This window comes from Anguilla rostrata, chromosome 8, assembly GCF_018555375.3.
Source record: "Anguilla rostrata isolate EN2019 chromosome 8, ASM1855537v3, whole genome shotgun sequence".
NCBI lineage: Eukaryota > Metazoa > Chordata > Actinopteri > Anguilliformes > Anguillidae > Anguilla > Anguilla rostrata.
The window spans coordinates 37,802,564-37,824,383 of NC_057940.1; the positions used below are offsets into that span (position 1 = coordinate 37,802,564).

The 21,820-nt window shown below is 39.4% G+C and overlaps 2 protein-coding genes across 6 annotated transcripts; both read right to left on the reverse strand.

Annotated features, from left to right (window-relative positions):
• Window positions 1-7,604: 7,604 nt before the first annotated feature.
• Window positions 7,605-12,436, reverse strand: lrrc69 (leucine rich repeat containing 69). 5 transcript variants are annotated; one of them, XM_064348139.1, is made up of 8 exons: window positions 12,164-12,436; window positions 11,921-12,047; window positions 11,745-11,817; window positions 11,304-11,499; window positions 10,899-10,970; window positions 10,504-10,639; window positions 9,538-9,711; window positions 7,605-7,909 (listed from the first exon to the last, which is right to left on the reverse strand). In XM_064348139.1, exons 1-7 carry the CDS (start codon window positions 12,338-12,340, stop codon window positions 9,548-9,550), a joined length of 945 nt encoding a protein of 314 aa, XP_064204209.1. In that variant the 5' UTR covers window positions 12,341-12,436; the 3' UTR covers window positions 7,605-7,909; window positions 9,538-9,547. The 5 variants fall into 5 exon arrangements, with proteins under 5 accessions (XP_064204209.1, XP_064204206.1, XP_064204207.1 ...); XM_064348136.1 differs by having other exon boundaries at window positions 10,504-10,605; window positions 12,164-12,414; XM_064348137.1 differs by having other exon boundaries at window positions 9,538-9,717; window positions 12,164-12,414.
• A 589-nt stretch (window positions 12,437-13,025) lies between these two features.
• Window positions 13,026-19,763, reverse strand: otud6b (OTU deubiquitinase 6B). The gene is made up of 7 exons (XM_064348140.1): window positions 19,564-19,763; window positions 18,880-19,031; window positions 18,594-18,692; window positions 16,469-16,781; window positions 15,121-15,182; window positions 14,717-14,823; window positions 13,026-13,888 (listed from the first exon to the last, which is right to left on the reverse strand). Exons 1-7 carry the CDS (start codon window positions 19,631-19,633, stop codon window positions 13,804-13,806), a joined length of 888 nt encoding a protein of 295 aa, XP_064204210.1. The 5' UTR covers window positions 19,634-19,763; the 3' UTR covers window positions 13,026-13,803.
• Between the last annotated feature and the right edge of the window lie 2,057 nt (window positions 19,764-21,820).

Here is a 21,820-nt window from a genome sequence, read left to right on the forward strand (position 1 = left end):
TGGTCATTTTCAATGATTTCCATGATTCTAATGTAATTATACGGTTAAGATATAATTGTTAAAATGTTAAAATTCAACCATTAATGTGGCGGCAACTAAACTGGCACCATTTACGGGGCTGGAAACATCGAGTTCAGAGGACTTTTCATCTTATTGAGAGATCTCAGTGGGTTTCATTGGACACCTTTTCATCCCACTGTTTCATTGGATACTTTTCAAAAAGTAGCATATTACCTGGCAGGCATTTTCTTCACCCTTTCAGTGCTTTTAGGCATATTATCTGAGCATCTGCATGTGGATGAATGGCATATGTCGTCTGATAGTTTCTCACTGATGTTTGTAATATAAAACATCATCAAATCACAAACATTTTTGTTGAAATTTATGAGAATTAAAGCAACCCAAATTGTGTGGGATTACATTGAATTACCTATGGTGTTTCTAAACAATATTTTATTGAGCCAGTTCTATTTTGGCAAAATATCGTACAGAGCAGGCAAAAAACATACACACTCAGACTAACAGTGTATGCCAAATTTGCAGTACATGGCGCAGCTTTTTTTAAATAAAAGAACAAACCGTGGATATACTGATGACGAATGGTGTCTGCTTTTGTATTATGTACAGAAGACACTCTTATCCACAGCTTACTGTCTTTACATGCTGTTCAATTCTGCCTTTGAATGATGGCTAATGCGGTTCAGGTTAAGCGCCTTGCTACAAGCACAGCTGTAGTGTTCCACAGGGAAAATGAGCCTGAAGCCTCTAAATCACCGGGCAACTTTACTGACCATCATACTACACTGCTACCACATTGTATGCTGCGGATTGATCAGAGAGCACAATATAGTCTCTGGCCTGACCCAACCAATCGTCCCAATCTTAAAAATTGCTGCAACCCAGCTAGACCAAATGATTTGTACCAAGCTGGGAGCTCCCTGTAATTATGGTATTTTTTCAACAAAATTCATTTTTTCATTTGCTTTGCACTTGGTAGTAGCATTCTAAAAAACGTTTTTCCATTTTATATTACAAATTAGCATGTATAATGAATATGTGCAAATGAAATCTATTTATCGGTGCCAAGTAGGCAAATCATATGGGGTAACATGTGAGAAGCTTGTGGTAGTGTCACACTTGAAATTATCCACAGTAAGTATATCTAAGGTGTGCAGTTTCTAAATCATGTTTCTTTTTACAGTTTTATTGTTTCACAATTGCTCAATCATTTCAAAATGTTTAAGGCAAATTTCTCTTTGAACAAAAAGAATTACACATTCGCACATTGTAAACATTCTAAAGAATACATTCAGGACTATATGCAATGCCAATTGCATGTTTTCAATGGTGTTCCTTATAATTTGTTTTGAATAACAATTTGCATGTTCTGAAAAAACAGGCAGATATTACTGGCCATTCTTTGTTCATCAACGTCATACACAATTATGTTTCAGTTTGGAGGATTTATAAAAAGCAACATCTTCATTTGTAATGTGTAGTTTAGTGGCCAATCTTTGTTTGTTTCCTTCTACCATGAATTAAACTGTTGTACATTTGGTTCGCCGTTGTCCATTTTGGTTCTCAGGATGTATACCTTCTAATGGAAGTATCCTTGGTGCACAGGGTAAGTCCTATAACCGTGGCACTGCATGATATACTGTGAAAATATCATTGCCATTGAAAAGTAAAAATCATTCTCTTGTAGGTGCGTTTATGTGCTGAAAATTGGGTATACATTTTGGCTTAAAAATTAAACATCAGTGGGATGTTTTGGTCAAAATAAAGTTAGTAACATAAAATTGAAGAAAAAAAAATCAAAGTGAAACAGAATGAACAAGAAGCTTCAAACTGAAAGTTTTAAAACCCTCCAGAAACTGGTTTTTTCTGGAATGCAGCTCATCCTGGAGACCTGTCTGGTGCCTCTTATGGAAGGTCTCTAGTCATTACGAATGGTGTGCAGGTTTTCCAAACACACAACGAAGATTAAAGCTTTTATTTTCTTTGAAGTTTCTGCGCAGCACTGTTTTTCCTCTTAGCAATATAGTTGTTTGTCTTCTGTCAGAAAAAGAATAACTGCCAAATTTAACTTGAGGTCATCTTCTCGTCTTTGAATCCACCACAATAACTAGGTGTAATAGCAAAATGGGGCTGCTTCCTTCTTATGTCTAAGGACAGCAAAACAGCTATTACTGAAAATCACACAAAAAAAAGGGACTCGGGCAGATTTCCCAGCTACATGATGTGTACACAGCTGATGATCACAGAAATATATTCCATAAATATTTATGGGAAAAAATTGTTAAATATGGCATTCCTCAGTTTCTCTCCTCCAGGTTTTAATCCACTCTTGACACATAAACCACATTAAGGAAAGCAGCCAGTGTAAGTGAAATCCATCAAAACTCGGCAGCAAATACAGCATATTTCTTCTGTATTATGCATCTATTTGCTATCACAATGAAATGAATTACACTTTACCGTATGTACTGTGTTTGTTACAAAACTGTCTTTTTCTTGCAAAGTTATAGCTAATCTTTTTTGGTCATATGGACACTTATTTTTCAATTTGTATGATTTTTTAAGCTGTATTTTTTTTTTCCTCCGTTACATGGGTACTAGTCTGTATTTTGGGTGACGTTCGAATTCTAGCTGCTTCCATTATTTTTCCAACATTCTCCAGAGAGACACATTGCCATCTAGTGGCCAATAGGATCACTGCGACTTGAGACGAGATTGATCATAGAAACAGTATGCTGACAATGCCTTGGTATGCTGCCAGCAGCACAATAGGAGATCCTTCACTCTGCATAAGATGTGAGACAATAGATTTCACTGATTGGAGTGCACTCCTTGCAGATCGACGGCAGCTCACTGCTTGGTATTGAGTGATTTTTTTTTCTCCCAGGGCATGAGCCCCTGATTAATTAAGCAGTAAATAATATTCATTTCTGCACAGCCATTCCTCTGGGTTGCAAAGTAAATTTAAAGGAGTTCTCCTCATAGGAGTGAGCTATGAATACACAGCTCTCAGGCAATCAGTAAAATATCTCCACCAGTATTATTATTTTATCATTACATTTTTAAATATAATTACCCGAATTGCTATCTCGGTATAATCTAGGACCCATTTGTGCGTAGACAGAATCTAACTATAACTCTTTATTACTCAAATGATCACGCATACATAAATCTCATGTGTTTAAGGTTCAAATCCCTGAAAATTTGAGCTATACAGTATATGAGTTATATTGTTTATCAGAGACACAAGACAGAAATGACAATACTCGATCTCTTTCGAAATAAGCTATGAAGTAATACCGTTCCATGTTTTAAAGTGGTTCTGAAATCACAAAGCCCGAAGAACAGACACGCAGTAAGAGAGATGAAAAGTAATGGACCCGGTGAGATTTTCGATAGATCACTCGGAGGCATTCTGAGCCACGGTAAATGTAAATTTATGCACAGCCACTTCATCATTCTCTACATTCCCCATGAGGTAACAGTAAAAGATTTTTCTCTGTGGGCAATATTCCTTCTCAGTAATTACATCAAAAACACACCGGCTAATTATCATACAGGATGCACGCGGGGAATTTACGAGAGCTTTTCGTCTTGGTCATTTACGGACGTCGTCTACTCCTTTGAAAAGAATTCTATAACACCATCAATATACATCAAACATGAGTCACCCGTATTCCAGCACATGCATTTGTTCCATACAAATTGGAGGGGTGCTTGGCGTGCCCACACATCACATGTAAAGCACACGAGCAGAGAGTGTCTCCTGTTTGTATCTGTGAAATGAGGTTAGGAATACAAAGAGGCTGGCGTGCTTGTGTTAACAAACCGGAGTCATTATGGAGAGACATTCACACAAGGGTGACACCAGACAGAGCCTGAGGGCTGCTTTGCTGCCCCCGGCCCCAACATCTGGTCCCTGGAATAATGTGCATTCGATGGTAATTTTTTTTTTCTTTTTTCGGTAGTACAAATGTGAAGTACTACCCCCCACTTTTCAAAGACAAAAGGTTATTTGATCAGATGCTCGGACATTTCCGATCTGTCCCAGAATCAGAATCGTTCAACCATACACGGACACACGATGAATTCCACGGGTGACTCAGTCTAACCGGTCAAACCCAGAAGTGTTTACCTGAAAAGGACTGACAACTTCACCAAAAACAATTAGGCCAGAATGTATGCTGTAATTCTGTTTTGTGCCATTGAGAGTGTTTTTCTCTCTCCCTTTATGAAAAATAGCTTCAAAGGCAAGCCAAATTGGTTTACAAAGGCAAATGAATTAGCAAGAAATAAAATACAATGCATTTCCCTTAGGCCCTCTCCTGCTTGAGTTTTTTGGAGACCATTATTTAAATGTAACATTATGTAATCCACTAGGATCACTAAAATATGGTTCTATGTTCTATGTATAACTGATTTTCCGTGTAATCCATCCCTAAATACCTGTAGATGGGAAAATAAGCCTAAGGAATGTGCCCACTCATTAAATGCCACAGAAGTTCTCTAAACATCTCAAAGCATATTGAAAGCAGTAACAACTCCATGTGTATAGCTACAAACCTCTGGAACAGAAATAGTTTAATCCCCCTCATGCGATAAATTTTTGAAATACATTTATGAAAACAAATCTATAGCACGCATGCATACACGCACGCACGCACGTACGCACGCACACACACACACACACACGCACACATACATCTGAGCTCCATAATGTTCGGAACATATTTTTCCTTTAATGGGCAATTTTAGATTAGTAAGCAGACTATTTAAATGTGGTCAAAGTAATGTTCTCTGATTTTAAGAGTATTTTTATACACTCTGATTTCCCTATGTAGAAATCACAGAAGTTTATTTTTAGATAGCAAGCTCCATAATGTTTGGGACAAAAACATAATTACACCATCTAGAAATTACAGCACTTTACATATGCACTGGCAACTGTAATCTCGCACAAGAAAAGACTTGGAATTCTATATCATAACTGCGTAACAGCAGAGATATTCAGTAATGAGTTCCTGTCACATGACAAACAGGCTGTGCCAGGAGAATAAACACATGCCTCATTTTTCCATTTAACTCATCACCAGACTGGGATTTCTCATATTGTGGACATGTATTGTTTGTTGTTGGCAGAGCATATGCTCATTCCATCTCAACTGAGATGAACAGTTGTACCTTTATGAAACATCAATTGGTTAATATAAGGTTCGTAACTGAGAAATTGTTACAGATTGCTTCCGAGTCCATTTTATTACAAATATTACAAGTTGTATCAGGTGTCATGAATTATATGGAAAAAGAAATGACTGAATAGAAATATTCTGCATGTTCTTTATGAATTCAATCAACGCTTATTTTCAAAACAAAGGGATTATCAAATTGGTATATCTTCCAGTTTAGAATGTTGACATACTGCATTAAAGATTTCCTGTAGAGGGGAAAAAATAAAACAGAATGTGGTAGAGCAAAGTAGATGGCAGATATACTGCAGTCTATTGAATACTTGATACAGTAAATGGGAGGGGCCCAGAGAGTTGAGGGGGTGACTCCCTGATGATCTCACTCTCTCATACTGTAATTAATGTATCTTAACTTTTTGAATATTGCTGTGTGGTATATTTGAGTTTGCAGTATTGTAGGTGTATGGAGGTGTTCTATACTCGTGATGGAATGGATCTGAAGCAAAAACTCAATTTTACTTCTCACTTATCCACATAAGTTACTTATCTTGCTTTGCTTCAGTGAGTTATCTTTGTTTTGTACGGATTGTGTGTGTGGGTGAACTGTAGTAACACAGAAACCGTTGAGCAGCTAGGCACAGCACATGGAAAATCACATTCCCCGGCTCAGCAATGCAGTAGCCATCCACAGCTGAACCTAGCGCAGTCCTGTGGGCTGTTTGTGGGCAGCCTACAGCCTGCAAGTCTCTAAGAAAATGTATAATAATGGATTGCATGGAGGTGGGGTACTGTGGCTAATGTATTCCTATTGATAACATGAGCACTGTAGAGCGGCATTATTACTATTATTATTGTAGCACACCCAAACATACAAACAAACAAATGCTTGCAGATTGTGGAAGACAATACCCACGAAAGCCAATGTTCACTGTTGGCTATAAGGCTGTGGCTGTATTCAGGGGACCTCACTATGCCACACTTTGTTCAAACCACTCAAATAAAGGCCCTGCTTTTACGTGAGGTTCTTTTTTGACTGGACTTCTCCACTGACATTAGTTTGCTAAGTGCACTTTCCTGGCACTCCTGGATTGATTGAAACAAAATGTCACAATTATGCCCCGTAGCGCAAGCTTTAATTATTCATCAATTAGCGTTTTTTTTTTCTTTTTTTTTTCTTTAAACTGATTTTTCATTCAGTTTGCAGAGATGTACGGTTCCCCCTGCTGTTAACCAGTCCAATGTCATTAGTTTCTGGGTTTGCAATTAAACCTAATGCATAATTCATCAACCCTGAGTCTTTAGACACTGCAATGAGCTCTTGAGGACTAGATGGGAAATTAATTCTGGGAAATGACGTACTTCTTGGGAGCGAGCAGATGCCATTGGTCTGGGCAGGAAAACGGGAAAAATTAACTGTCATATCATCTATTTAAGCCTAAGAGAGGCCAAGTCTCAGAATAAGGACAGTAGAACATCGTGAACTTTTCCATTTGCCTCCTGCCTCTTTGAAATTCTGATTTGGAAAAATATACTGTATACAGTAAACATAGTTTGAGACTCATGACCTTTAACTTGTGCCCCCTTTGCACAAATAAAATTCACAAAACACATCACATTGGATGTTTTATATACTGTTTTTATATGAAAAGAAATTAGCCAGAAGGCTAAGTACAGGACCAAGAAGAGCCGAATGACAAGTTCTCAGCATTATACAGACTTTTTCCCCAGCTACAGCAACCTTTCAATATTTAACAGAGTACGTTTTTCAGAACTCATTCTGGCTAGAACAGGGAGTATGGAAATGTGGTGATATGCCTAAATTAAGCTGAAGATAGCCAAATACTTCATGCATGTTCAAATGTACTAGAATTTATGTTTGACATTTATATAAAAACACAATTGCATATCTGCACAAAGACATCAGGCCATCATTCTGTACTACTGTTGTCACCTAGTGGAGGACTTGTGCCACAGCATTTAGCAAATACCAGTAAGACTCGGGATATAAAATGCAATTGCTTAGAGACTGAAAAATATTAAATTTTGAATAATATGTTCTTTTCTTTTGGTATATTTAATGTTGTAATGTAATTAATTTTTTTCTCAGATGTAAATTTGAGTGTATTTTAAATGATGTCATGGAGAAAAGCACAAGATGGACTGACTTTATTTGGAACATTAGATGTTTACAGCAGTAGAACACATCTATTTATAGCTGAAGAACTTTTGCATCTGCTTTTAGATGTGAATTAGCAAAGTAGTATTGAACATATGTGCAGGCTATTTTTTGTTTAAAAATGCGTGTATACATACACACACACACACACATACACACATACACACATATATATATATATATATATATATATATATATATATATACGTGTGTGTGTGTACATATATATATATATACCGTGTGTGTGTGTGTATATATATATATATAAATATAAATGTATCTTTTTTTTTTCTTGCCATGTAAAATGGAGCACATCACACCACAGACTTGTGTATAAAGATTTAGCCACAGTAGCTTTTAACCAAAGGTCATTCTAAAGAAAGCCATTCAGAGGCATATAAACAGACTTACACCTTTTTTTCTATACAGATGCAACTCCGTAGTACATGTGACCGCTCTGGTTGAAGCAGCTGTAGGAACAGAGCTGGACTCTCACTGGGACGGACTGCGAGCTTCTCAACTTCATGTCCTGAAGGCAGAAATGGGCAGGAGTCATCCTCCATGTCAATTATACCCGGTTTTCCCATTATATTCTAATAATTTATGCTTGTCATATTATTATTATTATTATTATTATTATTATTATTATTATTATTATTAATAACAATATTATTATTGTTCTAAATACAGCATTGCCAGTCGCACAAGGGTCATAGTACTGTATCCATTGAGAATAGGCAAACACAGCAGAACAACATTAGAATACACGGACATAAGAGATCATAAGAATATATTGATGGGAATATGGTCATGGTCCAGCTCCACTCCACAACCTGTGCTCTATGCTCTGCTGCCACCAGGTGGAATGACCTTCAGTCTGCTTCATTCAGGACACCAGAGCCCTTCCCTACCTTTCAGCATAATTTGAAGACCTTATCCTCTATTTCCCTACCAAAAAAACCCTCTCTACCTTCCCTTCCACATGTTAATTCCAGTGACAAATGATTCTCTATTACTGGTGTGTTACGGCCCAACGACTGCACCCTCATTAATTGCTACTTGGGATGCTGGTGATTTACAAATCTAGGCCTTTTCTTTGTGCACTAACTAAGTCGTTATGGATAAGACTCTCAACTAAATGCCTAAAATGTAAATGTAAAATGTCCTGCCCATCTAGGCTGACCAGTCACCTACAAATTAGAGTATTTAGCACTGTGTCAAGCCAGGATTTGAACACCCCTAGGGTCTCTGCCTCTACTACATGAATATTAGATGAAGATAAAGGATGTTAAGGATGTTAAAATGGATTTATCAAGCTCTGACTGGTTAGTCACTTCTTGTATCACCAGTATGCTAACAATACATCCATCCATTATCTATACCCGCTTATCCTGGGCAGGGTCGCGGGGGGTGCTGGTGCCTATCCCAGCGTGCATTGGACGAGAGGCAAGAACACACCCTGGACAGGCTGCCAATCTATCGCAGAGCACACACACCATTCACTCACTCATACCTATGGGCGATTTAGAGTCTCCAATTAGCCTACCTGCATGGACCATGGACCATGGGAGGAAACCGAAGGAAACCCGTGTCGACACGGGGAGAACATGCAAACTCCACAGAGAAAGGCCTGATTCGAACCCAGGACCTTCTTCTGTGAGGCGACAATGCTGCTCACTGCACCACCGTGCCACCCTCATATGCTAACGACCCTAATCAAAATCAAAAAGTATAGTGTATTGCATGACCCCTCTGACATATTGGACTTAATGTATCTGGTGACTGCACTGTACTGTGATTTTTTTCTCAAGTGTTAACCTGTTCTGATTCGCTCATTCATTATGAATATTCAAAATGAGAGTGGCTGAAGGCTGAACATCTATAGTTTGCAGTGCAGCAGACAGCATAGAAATCTCCCGTTAACCTTAATTTTTTCAAAAACAAGGAAGTAAGGGGTATTGGAAGGAATTTTAGAACTGTATATCCATTCTACATATCAAATATCAGTGTCCATACTTTGTGGTGCTGTGATCATATCTCTAGCAGGTGTAGTGCTTTGGCAAGATGAGCAGTTTGCCAGCCCTGGCATCATTCCTATAAATGTAGCTGTACGGACTATGACTGGGACAGGTGCTGCCATAAAGTGCAGAGCCATACCTTCCTGAGGTTAACAAACCGCACGCACTCCAGCCAGGTGGTGAGGAAGGCCTGGGAGCAGAGGGCACACCTGCCCGCCAGAGACAGCGCGTCCGCCACGGCCGGGTGGAGCGCCAGGGCCCGGCGCAGGACAGAGCGCTCCCTCCTGCACTCCATCAGGATCAGCCTGGCCGCCTGCTCCTGGCCAAGAAGAGACGGCAACAGGCATGACTAATTGAGCCCCGCACGTCAACCTGCTGCAGAGAGGCCGCCGCTCTCCTCCCGGGCAGTCTCGTCTTGAGTGGTTTTCATAAAAGCACAAATTATTCACACGTTCCCATGACCAGAGGGAATATAGTTGGTTTTTTAATTTACGAAGTGCGGGATACATGACCTGCTCAAAGGTGTTCAAACCATGAAAAAAAAAAGCCTGACAAGCTATCTTCTAGTCCTGCTTGTCCAAAGCAACAACTTGTTTAATATATGGTAATATAGATTAAGTCTGAGCTCCTTTACTTCAGGAATGCGTACATTTTTCTGTGAACAAAGAAAATCTCTCTTTCATTCAACATGGATGGCTTAGAGAGCACTTGGGTTGTATAGCTGTGTTTCCTTCCAATGGGTTGTTGGGCATACGGGTATGGTTTGTTAGTTCAGACATTTTTATCAACATTTAGTTATGTATGCGCTGAATCTGCCAAAGAAAACCTATGTCAGTTGCTGGATCTGGAGCAGTTTTCACAGATTATAAAGACAAGGCCATCTCCAAATGTATGTACAAAACATTGCAACATATGTTTCCATTTACATCTCTTTTCCAAATTATTTGACACTAATTGCAACATTAATATGTGGAATTGCAAGAAAAATGAATAAATACCGCACATGGATGGCACTTAACCTAATACAATGCATTCAGCAGTGCTCCCCAGCAATAAGAAAAGTACTAAGAGTAGTAAGAAAAGCACTCAAATCTAAACACATTACCTTTAAAGACAGCACCTCTGTCTCTTGAATGGATTCCACCAATTTGTGCTGGACGAAAGCATTTCCTTCGCAGTACAGCTCCTCCACCCTGACAAGGTGGAACTAGCATACCAGTATCATACAAACCACTTAACTGCTGAACGAAAGTAAATTCAGGAATTTACAACTGGTGAACAGTAAATAAGTATTTATGTAGCACAAACTGTATTTTACCACATCTTCTTCGTCTTGACAGTTATTTGCCTTTCCTCAGCATAGAATTGATTTGTTTTGAAGAACGAATAATAGATTCAGATCCAATATACTTATTGGATATTGGTATTATTTATTTCCTCAGTATGTTGTCTCATTAAAATAAGCCAGCACCTCTAGACATTTTAAAATGACATACATACATCCACTGGAAACATGGTCAGACAATTTCCTGCAACATCTAGGACTTTGAGCTTCGACAGTCTGAATATCCCCTGTGGAAAAGGATGAAGACTTGACTTAGTAAAGTAGGTATTTTATATAAAATTATAATTTGGAAAAAATATCGCATATTAAATTGAACAGCAGGCCTATGGACTGAATTTTGTGCTTTAGGTTTGTTAGTTCCTTTACCAAATCTTCAGTTTCAGGTCATGCCACAATAAGAGTCACATAAAAGTTTAACACTGTCATTCACAGATATTTTCTTCATACCTGCAGCAGCACAGACATGTATAGATACAGTATAAGCTGTCCTGACTGAGTAAGAATTAATTATTATTCAATAATATATTTGCAGAGCTTGCACTAGAATGAAAGGATCTTACCTCAGGTAGTTCTTTCAGACAGTTTCTTGCAATATAGAGCTTTGACAGTTGTGGCAAGAAGCAGAGTTGTGGTGGCAAAGTGACAAGGTTGTTGTTAGTTAAGTTGAGCTCAGTCAGCTTATTAAGCAAAGCTATTTCAGCAGGAATAACTTCCAGTTGGTTGTGAGTTAGACTCAAAATTTCCAAGTGAGTAAGACTGTGGATAAATGAGACCTTATGCTTTAGTTGGATCCTCCACCTTGCACTATTCGTTCAAAAAAATCTTGTTAGGCACTGAGATGTGAAGCATTCAGAAATATAACTGAAATCATGCACTGGAAGGCTAAACTTTGCAATGGTTATCTCAAATAGCCTTTTTATATACCAATGGCATACATGAACAAGTATATTCTTACAGCAATGACATGACTTTTGCACAAATAAAAACATGTTTTAAGTTACCCTTTTATCTCTGGTGGAAGGACTCTAATTTTGTTGTGATTCAAATTCAGAAGGACAAGTTTTGAGAGCGCACCTGCGGAGGACAGCTTTGGTAAGGTTCAGTACTCATTGTAATAGCTGATAAAACATTCCATTAGCAAATCGGGTGTATGTAATGTTTATCAGAATGGACGTACCAAAAATGTCTTCAGGCAAATTTTCGATTTGGTTTCCAAATACATACAGTTTTCTTAGCGATGGAAGATACTTCAGAACAGGTGGAATCTCTTCGAGAAGATTGTTTCCCAGGTTCAGCTCTGTCAACTTTCGATAGGTAAAACTGGTTTAATCGATCATGATTAATTCATTATATGTGGAAATTTAGCAAATGCTGCTGGTTGCGATAAAGTCGTTTTAAAATGATTACGTTATGTACTTACGTGGCACAAAGACTGCAATTCAATGGGCAGAGTTGAAAGGCAATTGTTATTTAACTGTAGTTTCAAAAGACTCGTAAGATTTGCAACTGTGCTAGGAATCTGGTTTATATTCTTAGAACTCAAACTAAACGATTTTGCATTTCCCCTTAAAGCTCTGATGACAAGATTGTTTGCCATTTGAAGTCACTCTCCTTGAACCTCCGCATTCAAGGTACAGCGTTTCTATGGAAATAAGACGCATCAAGAGAAAATGCTGTTGGCCACAGAACAACAGCGACCTCTACCGCTGTATCTGTATTCCGGTGTTAAAACTACTGCCATAATTTTGGTTATTGTATGAAAAAGCACCTTTTAAAATTATATTGCATTATGAAAATGATCACCATTTGAGCAGAATTATTGCCAGAACTACGTGAACCACTTGAAAATGTATACATCATACAGGTTGGTGGCAATTCATTCAGATCATGTTCATTGCTTTGTGGTAAGACTTGCATTCCGCCTGATCGACACATTGCTGATGTCTTCAGCAGAAACACTAACATAGCACCATATTTTGTCAACCAGAAAAGTTTTAACCCATTTCAAATTCCAGTTCCTGGTGACCAAACAAAACTTGTTTGGATACAAATGCTGTATTTTTCATCATTAAAAAATGAGTATTAAAAACAAGATGGAAAAACTGTGAAGGAGACAAAAAAATTCAAAAATATTTTGAAACTGTTATATTTCCTTTCGCCTTACACACCTTCCAAAGTACCAGCTTGAATTTTCCTATTGCTGTTATAATACATTTATTTATGACAAATTCCAGAGGAAAACCCCCACCCCCCAATGTTGCCAATAATAAAAAGGCAATATATTCAACAGTGGAGATTGTATTTTATTGAGCCAGAAAAGGTATGCCACTTAATCCAGTATTTTGAATGTTTGTGAGTATATGAAAAGTGCCAATACAGTTTGGTGTTCTATCCTGTAACATTGATATCGAAGAACTGCGTCTCCCAATCTAATCAGCTATAAAGTGAGATACCTGTGATTATAGCACTGTGCTTCCGCAGTAGACAGAATCACATTGGTTCTTAATGGTCACAGAAGCTACAAAGCAGCAGTCTAATTATAAATGGTACATGATGAAATTCCCTCAGGCACAGCCTCTGTCTTTGGGCATTGCCCATGTCCTGCAGTTTCTACACTCAGCTTTACGGTATAGGTTCTTCTTTCCCGCAGGAAGGTGCAATTAACTCAAGTAAAACTTAAATAAGCGGTGTCCTTTATGACTTTAATTGCAAGATGCAATGTTGTCATAAGCATACACACAGTCCACTACCCGTTTCAGAATATACCAGTCAAAGAATAAAATGGCACACAACTGAAACTACACTGAATTACACACTTCCACGACGTGACTATTCTCTGACAAGAACGGACACACTTAACCCACTACTGAACCCTCTCTATGGTTCATTTCAACAGCACACTGCTGTATTTGCCGTCTCTGACGTTTTAGGCTAAAGCATGATCCAACAGTCACTTCATTCCTCTCTCGCATCCCAAGAATGTCTTGAGAGACACGTCTAGTTACATCCTACAGAATCCTTAAAATGATATGGGGGGTTAGCATCCTTTGAATGATAATTTCAGCTCTCCTCTTCCTTAGGCGCTTCGTTCAAAGGCTCCACAGAGTTGTAGTGCTCTCCCAGTCCATACGCATGATGCATGTATCTGAAACAGAACACGTACAGTATAGGGTGTGAGGAAGGTATTCCTCAGAAGAGGGAAGACAGGCCTATTACCTGTGGACACATCTTATATCACTCATTTCTGCTAATTTGCCTAACAACAGCAACAATTAAGAGCACGTTTCACCATTCTACTTTCGTTTCTATTGTGAAATTACATTGTATTACAGGCATTCATACAGCCAGATATATACTGAAGCAATGTAGGTTAAATACCTTGCAGGGTACAATGGCAGTTTACTACCCGGGAATCGAACTGGATAAAGACCAGTTCCTTATACCTTATACTACACTGCCCTCACAAACTCATACCCAAACAAACAGACTGCTGTAAAAAGTACTAGACAATTGAAAACAAGAAAAACAGAATACAAGCAGACTCCACCGTGTACTATTTTACCGTTTAGTTAACGGTTTTACATTATTCTAATGTTTTTCATTGTATCAGATAATACAAGCCAATAAGAGTATTGCAAGAGTGTGGCATTTCAGAACTGAACTGAAAAACTGAAAATCTAAACAGGGCATCCTTTTAATAATAATAATCACTTTATTTATATAGTACTTTTCATACGATGGTTTGCAGCCCAAAGTGCTTCACAGAAGAGCATTTGCACAATTTTTACCCTTAAGTAGAGACTGCTTAACTGCATGCTAATTCATAACTTTCAAAACATGAGAACCAAATGGAACCCTACATCCAAACTTCAGAAAAACGGACACGTGTTACAGACAGGGGGGCAGGAAATGGAACCCCATAACCAAACTTGTGTAAAATGGACCACAGAGATCATGGGAGGTCTGTACTCACATAAGCGTGATTGGTGCGCTCTTGTACTCTTCCCCAATCACTATTGTGGGAGAGTCGGCCTGGATGACTTCAATGGGCATCTGGAGGACCTGAGTCAGAGCCCGCAACTGTAAAACAAATGACAACCATTATCAAAACAGGACATCCTTTGCTAATTTCATTAAGATAACTAGCTGCATTTTTACATTTCACCTGTATTATTTTGGATGAAATCCAGCTGAACAAATAGGAGATATTTGTAAATTCCAAAAGTTTCACCCAAAATATCATCAGAGAAGCCAGATAAACCACAGTGAGATCCGAACACAACTCCCAAAATCAGCATTACCAGAGAGAATCACAGGCTCATTACATACTTCAGCAGTGCAGGGGGCAGTGTGGTGAGCCAGTGAGAGTGTCCTTACCTCCAGCTGTCCACCCCAGGCAGCAGTACTCTCCACATCGCTGCAGTACTTCTCAAATTCACCTGAGAACACACATCACACACTCTTAATGACAGGGAACAAAACATGAGTCCAGCTTCACACCAGTGCAACTATTCTGCACAACTGTGTAAAATGTGGAGATCAATTGTTCCCTGTAATAAAACATCTATGTACAGTCCCGACTAAGCATGGGGGGGAAGCTTTTAAAAAGGGTCTGAGTATCAATATTTAGTGAGAGAATTATTCATTGTGATGGCTAATCTGTTCTTGGATATTGGGAGTGGGGGGTGGTGGATTCACTTTTAGCGAAACAGCCAGCCAGTGTATGAAGCGGATGGCTGCAGATATAATTACACATCACTGGACTGAAGTCATCCGGTGCAGCAATGCGATCTGAAAAAGTAATGCTGGTCCCATGGGACCTTACTTTGTTCCACAGAGCTGTTGGCTAGCACTACAGTTTAATGCATTTTTTTAAATGGTCATCAGTGTGCTTAATTACCTGAACAGGAAAACATGACCAATGCATTTCCCCAGTGTTCAATAGCCAATCGCTTACTCAGTGTCCGAAAAGAGGCTGGACCAAGCCCAGATACACACACTGGCCCTTCGCTGGGTCTAAACAACAGCCATCCTTGCAGGGTGTTTTAATGGCTGAGTATCACACATAAAATTTAATGGAAGGAACGCTCGGCAGATGGGTGCCACGCCGGATGGTCCGACAGCGAGTCCTGACGGCGCCAGAGCCAACAGTGGCTGCCAGGCGAACAGTGGGCAGCGCAATGGGCTAAAGCAGGAGCCCGATGAGACCGTTTCACAAGGCTACTTATCACACAGCAACAACTGCCCCGCTCAAACAGGTGACTGCAGGCCTCCTGCAGCAGCTGCGTTAAGACGCGCAGGCCTCTGCTGCAGTGACATCACAGCTCAGACGGACTACGGCGTGAAAGGAAGAAGCAGCGGCTGACGGCTTGTGCCTCAGAGCGTTTTGACAAAATTGACAAAGGCCGCAGTTGCGCCTACAAACACAAAGGGGCAGTCCAATGGGGGATAGAAAGAAAAACACGGGTATAAAATGAAATGAAAGCCGACTCAACTAAACAACTGTACCCTTTGTATGAATCTCACTTTACAGTACGAACACGCATTTATGTAGATTACCGGCAGGGAAAGGGGTCTTCTGACCAGAACGTCATGGGCTGCATACAGACGTCATCTTGGATAAGAGAGTTATTTATGTACTCAATAAAAGGCACTCTAATGAACCACTAAAATAGGTCGTTTCCCAGCTTTTATTCAACAGTATGGCCACGCTTCCAGCCCTCACCTGCGGTGTACATGTCCCCAGTGTTGGGGTTGGTGAGGAAGGGCAGGAAGTCGTCGGCGTGGCTCCTCATGTGCTGGGCGGTCAGGGTGCGGAGCTGCGCCAGGTCCAGGGCGTGCCCGCGCGCCCCCAGCTGGTCCTCCACGGCGCGGTACATGCAGTGCCCGTCCGAGGAGATCTCCCTGATTTGCAGCTGCCGCTCGGCCAACTTCTCAGACACCTTCAGCTTCTCCTGGTGCCTGAAGCCCGACAGGTTCATGACCTCAGCCTCAGCAATCCTGCTCTCCCTCTCCTTCTCAAGGGCTGCCTTCTTATCCTGGGAGGGGGGAGAGGGGGGTTATCCATTTTATATATATACATACACACAAATATACAGTGCCCTCCATAATGACTGGGACTGAGACGTGTTTCTTTCCTTGATTTGGCTCTGTATACACTATTTTAGTCTTGTAATTAAACAATTCAGAAGTTGTTTAAGTGCAAATTCTCCGCCTTTATTGAAGGGTATTTTCATACTTTTTAGTTTCACCATGTAGAACTCACAGCACTCTTTTATACATAGCAGCCCCTCTCGCCTATTTCAGGGCACCATGATATTTGGGACACATTCATGTCATGAAAGTAGTCATGTTTAGTCATTTGTAACATTTCCTTTGCATGGAATGGCTGCTTGAAGTCTGAGGCCCATAAACATAGTCAGGTGCGGAGTATCTTGTCTAATGGTGCTCTGCTAGGCCTGTACTGCAGCCCTCTTCAGCTCCTGCTTGTTTCAGGGACTCCTTGCCTTTTTTTCTTTTTCTTCAGCATATAAACACATGTTCAATTGGATTCATACCAGGTGACTGATGTGTTAAGTCAAGAATTTTCCAGTTTTTGGCTTTGTAAAACTCCTTTGTTGCCACAGCAGAATGTTTGGGATCATTGTCTTACTGAAGTGATGAAGTGCCATCCAATGGGCATGCAGGCATTTGCTTGAACTTGAGCAGATGTTTCTGTACACTTCGAAATTCATTCTGCTGCTGCTATCAGCAGTTACATCATCATGTTACACAGATGAGGCAGTATTCTTTGGATGTTGGGCAGTCGCTTTTGGCCTCCACATTTTGCTCCACATCTCTGATACAAATCAACCTTGGTCTCATCTGTCCACAAGACATTTTTCCAGAACTCCGCAGGCTCTTTTAGGTACATCTTAGCAAACTGTAACCTGGCCATCCTGTGCTTGCAGCTAAGTAGTGTTCTGGCTGTTGTAGTGTCACCACTGTAGTTCTGTATGTGAACTCTTGTGTGGACAGTAGACACTAACATAGGCCTGAAGAGTGTTCCTGATCGGTCAGACAGGGGTTTGGGGGTTTGTCTTCATTATGGAGCAAATTATTCGGTCATAAACTTGTAGAGGTCCTCCTTGGCCTACTAAGCCCTTTGTGAATACTGAGCTCTCTTTCTTCTTAATGATGTTCCAAACAGTTGATTTTGGTAAGACTAAAGTCTGGCCTATGTCTATGGCAGTTTTTTCTTATTTGTCAACCTCATATTGGCTGCCTTGGCTTTCATTGGCACAACTCTTGTCCTCATATAGACAAACACCAATAACAGACTTTGAAGGAAATCAAAAGCCTAGAATCAAGACTAGATACTGAAAGCTCTCTTATAGCAGCACTAAGGAAGCAACTGAAACACCTGGCTAATCAGAAACACCTGTGAAGCCATTCGTCCCAAACATTTTGGCACCCTTGAAGTGTATATAAAGTGCTGTAATGCAATGGTGAAACAGAAATACAAAAATATACCTTGAATTTATTTGTTTGATACTAATCTAATATTGTACAGTACAGAGCCAAATCAAGAAAAAAATGTTTTAGTCCCAAATTTATTATGGAGAGCACTGTGTGTGTGTGTGTGAGAGAGAGAGAGAAAGTGTGAGTGTGAGTGCATATATATATATATATATACAGACAGACAGACAGACAAAACTAATATGCACAAGCCCGACAGAGGTCCAAAGGCAAATGATATGGAACTTAGTGGCTCTTGCACAGACTCATTCGCTATGAGAGAAACAGGAATGTGAAGTTTTATGATCAGAAAACACTGAAGTTCTATCAGATCCCTGAGAGGCTTTTCTCACCCGCCTCTTCTGAGCCTTGGAAGTACGACTTTGCTTGGTTTCTTTCGGTTCTTCAACGTCCAAATCCAGTTTCTCTACCCCATTTGCAATGGTGTCAACCTTAAAAAACAATTTTTTTTAAAGAGTTAACCACAAATTAAAGAAACACTTCAGATGTGAAACCAATTAATACCAAATATAGCCTTTCATGAGAATACCTTTTAATTTATGCAATGCACACACATATATATATATATATATATATATATATATATACTCAAACAAATACATTGTAAAAACTGCATACCTTATCTCCATCTTGGTTATCGTTTAGCTGCTTAAGTTCTTCCTCATGTTTTTGATTGAGTTCAGCCTCCAGCTTGGCAATGTCTTCTACAAGTTGCTTTCTCCTCTTTTTATCGTTTTTGGGGACAGCATTTTTCATGCTTTGAATTTTGGCTGCAAAATATCGAATATATATTTAGGTATGTGTTGTTTGAAATGAACTGGTTTGTTACCGCTATTCTCTTTTGCTTTCATCCAGTTAGTTGCCGTGTCATCATATGAGAGATAAACTACCAAGATACAATGACAATACATAACATCAATACTAGCAATTATTTCATTGTTGTTAGTTAGCGTTAGTGGTTAGAGCAGGTTCACTAATAGCAGACATGAAATCGGTATTTTAAATATTCTTACGACACGTTCAAGTCCATATTAGGCTGAATGGCGTGCCAGTCTTGTTGATTCACTTAAGATTTTTGGCAAGCTAGCTAGCAACAACACATTTGTCCCCATTCAAAGGATTTGCTGTGCAAGCGAGCTGGTGTTAATGTTCATGCAGAAAATGACAATGGTAACAATCACTGCATTTCGCTTGTGAACCCCCCGGCTAAGATGAAATCGTCTGGTTTGTATGGGCGTGCTAGGCTAGTTGCTAGTCAGCTAGCACTAGCAAGCTGGTTCACTATCCCGAGCCCACACATACCCTGCAAATCCTTTTTCTCTTTCCGATGTTGTTTGCTTACGAGTTCCTCCGGTGTCTCAGCTACTTCCATTGTTGTTGATAGGGTGTTAAATATAAGTGAATATCTAATCAGAAAAATATCAAACACAGTAGCATGCTTCTCCCTGCCATGACCAGCAGACAGAAGGGCCGAGTGATCTACATGGCGCACTGTCAATGACGTTTGGTTTCCGGATGCTTGCATTTTATTGGCCACTCGAAAGCATAGCTGCCGTCGACGCGAGTGGGGTTGCCAGATCACAGAAAACACAGTATTTCAACAGGATTTAGAGAAAAAGAAATCGAGAATATTGGGAGAAATGTTTGTGTGGAGAAATTGATTGGGAGCGTACAGCGTAGTGTTCGTTTAATTAGATTCGGATACTTAGTTCTGCAAGTCCCTGCTTCTTCTTTTGAACAGGAGAAAAAATAAAAATGTAAAATATGTGAAAATACCTTCAAATTAGTATTTTTGACTTTACTGTATTTTTGTATTACAATGGAAATTTGCAGCACTTCAGATGACCACAGTGACTGCAGTGAATAACTACATTGAGATATTATCTGTGGTTTGACATACTCCAGCACACCCACAGAGCTGATATAATGTAATGTGACCATAAAGGAAAAGAGGCAGTCTGGCCCAGAGGAAAAAGAGAAATGGCAGAAGTAGACAAACAGAACAATTAAATCAAAGCAACTGACACTGATAGATGTAGCACTGCCTGTCTCGCCCAGTGAAAATACGGTGTCCCAAAGACAAAGAAAGAAAATGACCTCATAAGCAAAGAGCAACTGGTTTCCCACTGTTTTCTAACGTTAGTGAGCATCATTTTAATTATGTGTTTTTATTATTAACAGGTTAAACATGTGGGCAGGATTTGGCATGACCTTGGGAGCCATGGACCTCATCCTTCAGTAAACAACAGAGCATTTAGCCCAAGACTTGAGACATCCTAGCCAGCAAAGAAAGCTAGCTATTGATTGGTTTTTTTTTTTTTTTTTTTTTTTTTTTTTTTTTTGCAGTATGTCATAATATGCCCATAAGGAACAAAGGGAGTCATATTTCCTTTTGTTCATTTCATAATTTGGCATTATGGCTGACAAGTCAACAGCTCATCTACAGGATTAGCAGGCAATACAACAACATTTGACCTTCAATAGTATTAACCCACAATATAAAGTAAACTGATTGTTAAGAGAGGTTTTAGATCACCAATATGTTTTATAGTAACCTCAAGGGAAACTACTGTATCAAAACTCTTCCTTTCTTATATCTGCATTTAGTTTTCTGAATAACTATAGCATAGAGTGCATGTTGTTGTCTGAGAAAGTGCAGTATATGCATCTAGTGAGTGAAGTACTGAACTCACTGCCAATGACTGTGTGCAGCCCATTGTTTAAATTATATTATGCAGTATGGAATGACTGTGTCCAGTTAAGAGTCTGAGTTGTGACATTGTGCTTCACACTTGAAAATTAAATTATAACATTAAACCTCTCATGTAAAACAAAGCATGTGTATTTAAAAACCAGGTTCCCCTGGTCTGAATCTTGGAAACCTGAAAAAGGCGGAAGAAATCACAGAACATTAATTTATAAAATGTATTCAATTTATTAAATGACTTAATAGATATCATGCCCAGCACCTGGAAACAACTGAGATAACATGACCCACTGTAGCAATAGTAACAAGCGCTTGAAGCTTAAAAAAAAAAAAAAACTGGCAGTTGCTGGCTGTTTTGCAATTACTTGCTTAATTTGGTCCATCACAGAATGAAAGAGCAAGCTTTTTGCCTTTAATTTAACAAAACGTTGTTAGAAATAAAGCATTGTAAAATTGCATTATTAAAGTAAACATGGATACCGTGTGTCAGGTTTTATATCTTTAAATATGTTGGACATTGCAAGGTTTGAGTCTTCGACTGATGGGCTTCAACACTGTTGACAGGGGCCATCAATCATCTGATTGCAACAACTGACAAGGACAAGAATCTTGATCCCAGTGCATTCCAGAATGTGCATAGTAGCATATGCATTGTTTTGCTATGTTTCTCCCAGCATTTGGCAATAGGCTATTGTTAAAATACATGGGTCTATAGTAACAACACCAGAGGCTACCTTAAGATTGACAGTTACCATCCTGAACTGGCAACAAAAAAAATCACAGAAAGCACAAAAAACAGAGGGAATGGCAAAATATATGGAAAGTCATAGAATCTGTGGCACTAGTGACTCC